General features: G+C 39.2%; 1 protein-coding gene across 1 annotated transcript in view; it reads left to right on the top strand.

Moving 5' to 3' along the window:
• LOC128692641 (alanine aminotransferase 1) overlaps positions 1–9796 on the top strand; it is a 90343-nt gene that overhangs the window by 3727 nt on the left and 76820 nt on the right. Inside the window, exon 2 of the mRNA XM_070089914.1 lies at positions 7259–7348. Coding sequence (XP_069946015.1) covers positions 7259–7348 — 90 coding nt within the window. The remainder of the gene's footprint in view (positions 1–7258; positions 7349–9796) is intronic.

Raw genomic sequence — 9796 nt, 5'->3', positions numbered from 1 at the left:
TAGTCACGTGACACCGACTTGGCCTGACAGTGCCAAGTGGGACCCGCGTGACTTGGCAATGTGTGTGGCTTGACATGGGAATACTATAATACAATAACATTGATCACGTCGAATTTCTCTCTTCTGGGATTACTAATATTCTACATACCTCTCCCATATTTTTCCTCTCTTGTGCTTCGCAACTTTTAACACATTTGTTGTTAATTTCACTTCCTGTAACAAGTACTGTACATAAAAGATCTGGTATATATTTACGGTTATACTCTGATTAACATTGAATCATATAATCTTAATGTTGAAAAAACATACGATATGGGAGTATGTATAAATTGGTAGCCAGAAAATAAAGCCTGTGGATTTCGTGGACAAAATACTTGTGGCACTCACTCTCAGTGGATAACCATCACCTTAAGGAGTCTTTGAGTGTTTTAGCCTGGCAATTTCTCACATATGTTGCTGCATAAAGTTTAATTTTTTTATTAAAATATAAAAAGTTTTTATTTATATTTCCTTGTTACAAAAAAATGGCAAAAAAAATGTATGTGAAACTTCAAAGTTGTTTACTTGTTGATGTTTCCATGGTTCATTATCTACTCCGCTGCTCACTTTCAGATATGACATTTAGTCAGGTATGCCTGTAAAATTGGAAGTTGAAATCTTTTATAGGTGTAATGCTAGGTGCAAGGCTTTCTATATAGTTTGCTATTATCTTCACATCACTGTAAATTCCTTAGGCTGTCGACGGTAGTTTGTATGTGGATAATTAATTACATGGGTTTTTGTTTTTGGTTCCTAGTATTTCTAACAAATCACGTGATAATGATAGTTGTGTTCAAAAAGGGCCTTTTACTTGCATATTGTACCTATATATGGATAATGATTTTATCTTCAATTTAATCTTTGTTGCTAAAGAGAAATGGAGGTAACCTAGATATTTTTGAACATTAGATTTTATTCAATCTGGTATTATTAGAGCAAATCCGGTATATCTATCTCGTATCGGAGTGCTTCGTGATCGCACTTTTTCGGTTAGTGCTGGTAGATGCCGTCTTTTTTCAGTGTTTCAACAGTCTGGTAGTTGCTTGTTTTTAAAGGTGCTTTAGCACGCTAGTGGTTATCATAGCTATATAGAATATTTTGAATCTGTCGCATATGCGGCCCGTTTTGTCTCCAGTACCATGTATTTATCTTATATCACCTGTAGTCTTAATGTTTTTATCTGGCTTGTTCAGTTTTGTATTTTCTCTTCTGTTCTTATTTGTATCATTTTATTTCTGAGCTTGAAAACTTTTAATTTTCCGTATATTCGGTTTCATTGCGCGCGTGTTTGCTGTATGCAAATGAGTTTACTCTGGCTACGAGCTCTTATCCCACCTCAGCTCATTTTAGAGTTCAGCTGTATGTCAAGGTATACCACCTTCCTTTCCAAGGATACAACCAACAGCACTCTACTAACATCCAGATACGTAGTTATTTACTGCTAGGTAAATACCGCAGCAAATGCTAGTAGACTTGGCCATAGATTTTTTCCTTCTTGTAATCACACTTGGATCCTTTCCAATGTGAATTGAGCAGCGTACCTATTTCTTAAACCATTCAACCTTGTACGATTCCATTTTTTTATTAGTTTTTGTTTTAATTTCAATTATAGACTGCAGTAGTTAGGTTTGATTAGAGAATACAGCCAGTAACCTCTCCAATGTCCTTTGGAGCATGAACTGCTCGAAGTAGAAGCATGTATCTTGGACATTAACCCTGAAACCTAAAACTACACATTCGCACACTAATATTGAGAAACTTGCGAAGCACCAGACCCTGCGGTACAGCGGTCAACACTGACGACTTTGAAGCACCTTACTATAGGGACACAGGAATTTTTGTTTGAAAAGGTAAATAAATTTTGCAAGATGACGTGAGTTTCTTTCAATAGTATGAACCAGTTTTTTGTTTGGTATTCGAGGAGAAAAAAGAAGAAAGGCCAACTAGCGAGGGTTAAGGCATTGAGTTCGATGTGGTAGTATCCTTTGGCTGTCATGGTGATTATTATTGATTGGTAATAAGTGCTTTAGTGGTCGTTACGTCTTTCGTTTGTGTCGTTGCAGGGAGTCCGAAAGACCGGTACAACTAGCTTGTTCCATAACATTTTGACTTTAAAAAATTCATTGATGCTCGTTTAGATTGATTTTGATATTGAATTTGTTGGGTGGAATGTTTGTTTAATGCGAGTTGGGAGGCATGGGGGGTGGGGGTAATGGTACTATTGACAGCTCTTCAACAATGTTTTTTTTTTTTTTCAAAGAACTGGTAAAGAATATAACTTGACGGGGCGGAATTTAAGAACGTTTGTAATGTTAACGGGGATGAACTAAGGGTGCCCTAATCGAACCTGACTACTGCAATTGATCAGAAAAGTCTACAATTATTGACTAATGCACAAAAAGGACAAATATGGAATCTAAAGAAGATGAATAATTTAGGCCAGAGGGACGTAAATAACGCAGGCACACATTCCCCGAGGTGAGACCCAGAGCCAGCACTGAGCATCAATACTGACATGCCATTAATGTCATTATGCTGACTGTACATGTCACGTGGGGGGTATTGGAGTGGCTCTTTCGCGTGACTCCCTCTTACCATTGTGGCAACGCTGAATTCATTTAGTGTTTTTCGTCACACAGCCATTTCGTGGAATACCTGTAACCGGTTTGGAAAGCATTTCTAATCTGGCAGATTTGCTGGACAACCTGAACAACCAGGTTATTTTGGCCCATAGGCCTATTTAGTCACAACCTAACTGATCCGAAACTACTACAAAAAGTTGTGCGGTTTCCTCTTGAAGGCTTTCACTTTTGTTCCGGCAGTATTTTTTATATCTGCTGATGGAGGGCTAAGAGTCTTGACCCTCTGATGCTAAATGTTCTCACGGTTCTTAAGGCATCCCACCTTTTCATTGGGTGTATTCAACAATGTCTCTTCTACCATGACAACTTCCATGCTTATTTTGGAATATTCCGCTGAAGATGTGTAGCTGTGGCTAGTGTCTGAGTTATAAAGATTTAAGTGTAAAGGGCCGTCTTGCGTTACGGAACTTCTTATTTCACTACGACTATATTTTGTTCTAATTACTGCTGTACCATTCTTTGTGATCTGTTAAGCATTTTTCACCTCTATCCTTCCATAGTTGCACTTGTCAAATGCCGTTGCAAAATCCGTATATACATTATCTGAACTTTAGGTGTATTGCAAGAAAGCCCATCAGAAATTGATCTTCGGTACTGAACAACAGATAGCAAGTGTGGTTCTCCAAGGCTTATTATTTGCGCCACTGTTGTTCCAGATCTAGGTTTTTGATCCACCAAATGCACAAGACCTTGTGTTTCCTCTTTGCAGATGACGTGCAACTATGGAAAATATCTTTGAAGGACACACTGTCTCCACAATATTCTATGTTGGGTGGTCAGTCAATACTCTATGGCCGTGTTTTTTTGACAGGACTGTTACGACACCACTTTGAATGATCATATCTTTTTTCCACGCCTAAAGACTTTTTTGATTGACATATTTTTGTTTAGGATGTGGAATTAACACTGTCAGTAGACTAGATTCAGTTCTCCCTCACTGCACGAACTGTCAGTATTGCGCTGCCGAGTTATAACGCACTATCGACTGTACTTCCGGTTAGGTCAGGTCTTTGTGTGTAAACTAATTCGATAACTTTCACACGGCTGCTCCCAGTCATTCCTCATTGTCTGCTATGTTATTAACGTTGTTAAACTATAATTCCTCGGCCACCTCTTTGATTGCTGACTATCACGAAGTTATTGCATTCTCTGTAAAATTTTAGTCATAGAGAAAATTTACTAGGGTTAGTATTTTTTTTATTTTGTGTCGGTACACACTTCCTCTTTATTCCTCTAGTCTCGCCAAAACTTTGAACAAGAGAACCAGGTACATTCGTCTGCTTCCTCATCTAATCATATTGGCCTACTTGCCGCTTCATTATATATATGAGAGATAGAGAGGTGCACCAGTCTGTTAAACAAGTAGCATGAGCTTTTCTGAAATAGTGTTTAATATTTGTCACTTGTATCTTTGCTATGACGGTTTCTAGCATTTGGCACAGTGGCCAGGATTGTGTTGTGCCAGAGATAATTTTATCCACACTATGGTGCGTTGTAGTGCTTAGATAGCGAGCTGGGAGGAAGAACACTTTAGCCGTTTACCTACTGTGTCTGACGAGGGGGAGTGGGAGCCCCACAGGATGGAGGGTTCTAGGAAAAAATCACAGAAAAAAAAAGTCGCTAAAAACATGTTTCCTTAAAAAAAAATCCACAAAAATCCATTTAAAAAAAGTCAGTTGACTCACCCCAGGTTGGTAATTGGGTATATAATTTTGTTAATGAAAGCAGCGTTAAATGTAATCGATAATGATTACAAATATTTGTATATGTACATATTTTATCGTAAATAACTGACTTATCTGAGAAGAAGTATTAAAATGTCAGAAGAATTTCGAGCGCGCATGAACGCAAATGGGCAGTAAGTTAAATACATGTAATGCACCCTTGGTTTAGAGATTTTTTTTTGTGAGGCGCCAAGCCCGTGATGATCATTCAGCGTTCTAGGCTCGATCCTCAGTCTTAGTGCGAACAGACGTGTTACTGTTTAGGGTAACTGGAAAAATCTCGAATTGAAGAGATTGCATAGAAACATGGTTGAAGCAGACTGGTACGAGAAGACCTTTCTTCCAAGTGTGTTGAAACACCTGGCTGGTTTAACAAGTCTGGCAGTGTAACTTGTGCGTTATTACTCCGTGGCTTCCCAACAAGCAGAAAGTTCCTTGGTGAAAGCTGCAGGCTGGTGGTGGTGCGTGTCGTCACTGCTGCCCGGGAATACTGTCCTTGTCGTATAGCAGTAACTTGCAATGTAAATTGTGGCCAGATCAATAATGATGGAATTATATTATTAATACTAAATCAAATCAGTAGCAAAAACAACCACAACCAGCAAGTTATATAAATCAGTTTCCGTAGAAACGCTAGATAGACAAAATCATTGGGTATTTCCCTTTCAGGGAGAATCCAAGCTCTACTTACAGCGAAACTTGTCATAATAAAGTTTGTTCTGTACCTGTGTTTTCTTCATCACCACAGAAATTTCACTTGCGGCCAGTTTTCTAAAAGTCTAGGGGGGAAATAGTTTTTTTTGGCTTCACAGTAAGTATTGCTAAATTAGTTTAAAACTTCCATTGCCATTTATATTATATACATTTCCAGCCTTTTCAACAATTTATGGAATCTTGTATGAAAAAGATAATTAAAAAAGAGTTCGAGATTGTCTTTCACATATTGGTCAGACGGTTTACAAATCATACAGCAGTGTAAACCAGTGATGTAAAATTTGTACAGAAAAAAAATGTAAGGTGCTATATATCAAACAAACTAGCAAGCAGAATTATTTATAAGTGGATATCTCACAAAGTCAGATGTATTGCTTGCAGCCATCTCGGACATCTCTATTAAAGTGTTAGGTAAAAGGACACAAGTGCAACTCTGTTAAAGATTGCTATGATGATAATACCGGGAAGGGGGGAGTGGGGAAACATCCTTATCAGAAGAAACAGAAAAACAGACCACTAGTTGGAGTCGGTCTGTATATTACTCGCTTAGTTTAGACTAATATGCTTAACACTAAAACCATTGTAGTCTAAGCATTAGACGTGAAAATTTAAAATCGGAATTGTCATGTTTTATATAAACATCGGATACAAATTCTTATCAGTTTAAAGGACAGCTGGTGAAACTAATAGTTCCTCGAACTATATCAACTCTGTACCAAACGTTGTCCTACACGGTAGTATAACTGGTCAGCCTGTGGCCAGAAAATCTAGATGTGGGTGTCCCGTCTACACACCTTTACTTGAAATACCGTTGAGGGATTTAGTTTTCCTGCTCTTGCAGCCCGGCCCTGTGACAGGCTTGTGTAGTGCTTGCCTGGTCAACCAGGCTATTGCCGTTGGGGGCTTGCTGGTCCACATATCCGTCACAGCCTCGTTGATCCGGCACTTGACGGAGGAAATTGTCTAGTTTCCTTTTGAAGACTTCTACATTTGCTCTAGCAATGTTTCTGAGTTTCCATTGGAGACTCGATAGTCACTGAAGACTCGGTGATCACTAGGGACAATATAGTCATTAGTGACTTAATAGCGGCTGATGATTCGCTGGTCACCGATGAAGTATTCCTGATATCTTCTGGCAAGATGTTTAAAAGTATCGGACTGCGTATGTAGATACAGTGTTCATTTATTGTGCCCACGGTGCCCCTGCCTTTCACTTGGTTTCAAATCACAAGGACATGAAAGTTGTGTTGGCATGTCGTGGTCCCACTTAGGGTACGGGCAGATAAGGCAAAAAGTTTGTATTTATATTAATTATTATTATTAGTAGTAGTAGTGGGGAGAGTGGTAGTTGTGGTTCAGATTATTATTTATAGGGGCACATCTCACCCATAATCATCTTTTCACAGGTGTTCCTGCCCCCTTCCCTCTTTCCGTGTGTAGCCGTGGCGTCCCCCCTGACTATGGAACACATCTTAACAGTGTGTTCGCGGCTTAGGCTTTTCCGTCTTCATGATTTTTATAATTACCAAGGTGCCTGTAGGGCTCTCGGGGAACTTTTAGGGAAGTCTTTAATTAAATTTTAATTGAGGCTAGTTGTTTTAGCTTGGTATGATAGTTTTGAGCATTTGTTCATGGCTTTTATTATTTGATAATTTTATCTCTTCTTTTGTTGTGTTTTATGTTTGTTTACTGCTGTGAGCGCTGAGTGACTTACACGGTCAAAGTACTTTGGAAATATAGCTACTACTACCACTAGTAGTAATAATACTAGTACTATTACTCCATGGAGGAAGACTGGGAGGCGTCTAGGTTCGATCCAAGGAAGGTGAGCACAGATTCACTGTTTAGAGTGTACTCTAGCAGGCTTTTGCCTCATTAACATAATGGACCGGCTATGGGTTTTTGTAATGTGAAAGTAGCGGTAACAATTGACCTTACAACTGAGCAGCAGGTTGCACAAGTTTGTTAGACGTGAAAGCTTTTCATAGTAATTAACAATAAAAGATGATCCCACAGAATACCCCCAAATATCGTCTCGTGTTGTTAGGGAAAGTTATGGTGTGTGTAAGCTGTGTGAAGGGTGTATTTAGTGTGAACGATTAAATTATGTTAATTAACATTTTTTTTTACCTGGTGCAGGGTGTGAGTAAACCGTTCAAGACGGTGACCAAGGCCAACATCGGCGATGCACATGCCATGGGCCAGAAGCCCATCACTTTCCTCAGACAGGTAAGTGTTCCTCTCGTGTTGCAGTTGGTGGGCATTGTGATGGTGGTAGCAATAGTGGTGGTCGTTGTATTAGTGAATGGTGGTGGTGGTGATGAGTAGTGTTGGTCGTAATAGTTGGCTTTCTTGCTACTGCTTTTGGAGGTACCCATGCAAAGCACATCTTATCACATTCATGAGAAAGCTAAAACTGAAAGGATCATACAGCATCAGGGGGAAATGGGGAGGCAGTTAAGTTTGACCCAAGGAAAGGGAAGCTTGATCGAATTCCTTGGATCAGGAGCTCTCACTAGCATCAAGGTACCTCCCTCGAAGGGATGTAAAACATAGATAATACACACGTACTGCTCTGCAGCCACTCCCATGTTTCAATAGTGTGTGCACGTGAGGTCACAGGGTGAGCCTCCGGCATAATGCCAGTCTAGTGTATGCCTGTGATGCTGTGTTTACCTCTCGTGAGTCGCAACAAAGAGTTTATTTGAAGCATAATACTGTACATTACTGCTACTAATAATAATATGTATCTATTTAATGTTTATGCAAAAATTCTGAAGCACTGATACATTAAATTTTATTTGTTATATATGTTCATAATCAAAATGTACAGAGGTCGTTTACTGCCCTCATCATTTAAAATACTGGGAACCCCTCAAAGTGCCCCACTGGGAATGTATTCTCTGGAGCGAAGAGAAAAATACTTGATAATATGTATATGAAAAATACTAGAGGGCTTAGTCCCAAATCTACCCACTGCCTTAATGTACTGAAATGAGAGAGATGGGAGAAAATGTAAAATTGACCCAGTGGAAAGTAAGGCGCCATTGGTACAGTAAGGGAAGTCAAAATTCGTGGTCCAAGACTCTTCAACCCGTTAGCATTAAAATGGTATGAAATACCGACAGGTTGTTAGGTAAGACACATATGCAACAGTTAGGTATCTTTATTTCGAAACGTTTCGCCTACACAGTAGGCTTCTTCAGTCGAGTACAGAAAAGTTGATAGAAGCAGAAGATACTTGAAGACGATGTAATCAGTCCATCACCCTTAAAGTTTTGAGGTGGTCAGTCCCTCAGTCTGGAGAAGAGCATTGTTCCATGGTATGAAACAATATTGTTTCATACCATGGAACAATGCTCTTCTCCAGACTGAGGGACTGACCACCTCAAAACTTTAAGGGTGATGGACTGATTACATCGTCTTCAAGTATCTTCTGCTTCTATCAACTTTTCTGTACTTGACTGAAGAAGCCTACTGTGTAGGCGAAACGTTTCGAAATAAAGATACCTAACTGTTGCATATGTGTCTTACCTAACAACCCATAGCAGCTGATATCAGAAATATTGCGGGAACGAGTGTAGCGGTTTGGAAACTGCCACCGTTTTTTACAACTTCGTTATACAATATCTTTGTTACAAATAAATTGAGGATTTGCTTAATTCCCAAATATACTTGTAACCACACCGAAGGGTGGCTACTACTACCACACCCGTCAGTTGCTCCATTGATGTGATAATGTTTACGTTAAAAAAGGGTTATGAATCTGCCCGACCTTGTAATTTCATTCATATATTAAAATCAGCACTTTAATATTTCTAATGCTTGACACATGCATATGAAGGTTATATTCGACTTCCAAATTAATTACTCTTATAAAGGAATAAATAGTGTGCGATGCTATACATAAGTATATGTTGATTCCCGTCTTTGATGATTGCATGCTCACTGGCTTCTCCACTGAGCACGTTAGTCTTTATGAAAATCAGTTGCATTGAATGACATGGAATCGAAAATTATCCAGGAGTCAAGCGCATTATCATAGTAATGCTATCATACAGAAGCCCAGTTATTAATTCTTACATCAAACTCGATATAGTTTTGATTATTCTTATGTGAAGTGGCAACAAGAGCAGATGCAGACTTGTCAGTGGGGTCTTGTTTTGTCAACTAGCGTATATAATTTGTAATATTGGCTTATACTAGTAGTTGGGTAAAACATTTTTTTTTCTTAAACGAATATAACTTCCATAAAGGGGTGAAGTGCTCTCATTGTATGCAATAGCGAAAACAAATTGCAAAATGCCAAGAAAGAATTAATGTGAGGAAAGTGAACGAAATCAACAGGAGCAATTAACCGAGATGAGTGCTTTGTCGGTTTTGCCACCCCCGTACTGTTTGTAGTTGGTCTTGTTACTGTTGTAGTTATTCCTGCTGCTGTTATTGCAATAGTTGTAGTTTTGTAAGAGCCTTTTTCCCATAGGTCTGATGTATGGCTGGAGAGCGACTTGGAATCTTAGTGGGGGATCTGACCGTGACGAGAAGATCACTCAGAATGTGTACACTAACGTCTTGTCACTGAAGCCGGAGCCATCCAATGCAGATGGGTGACAGGGTTAAAACAAGCTAGGCATTAGGAGTGTAACCCACTTAGCAACCCACGTCTCAGATGGTCTT

The sequence above is a fragment of the Cherax quadricarinatus genome, chromosome 30 (assembly GCF_038502225.1).
Source record: "Cherax quadricarinatus isolate ZL_2023a chromosome 30, ASM3850222v1, whole genome shotgun sequence".
Lineage (NCBI taxonomy): Eukaryota > Metazoa > Arthropoda > Malacostraca > Decapoda > Parastacidae > Cherax > Cherax quadricarinatus.
This window is presented reverse-complemented; position numbering and strand designations above follow the sequence as displayed.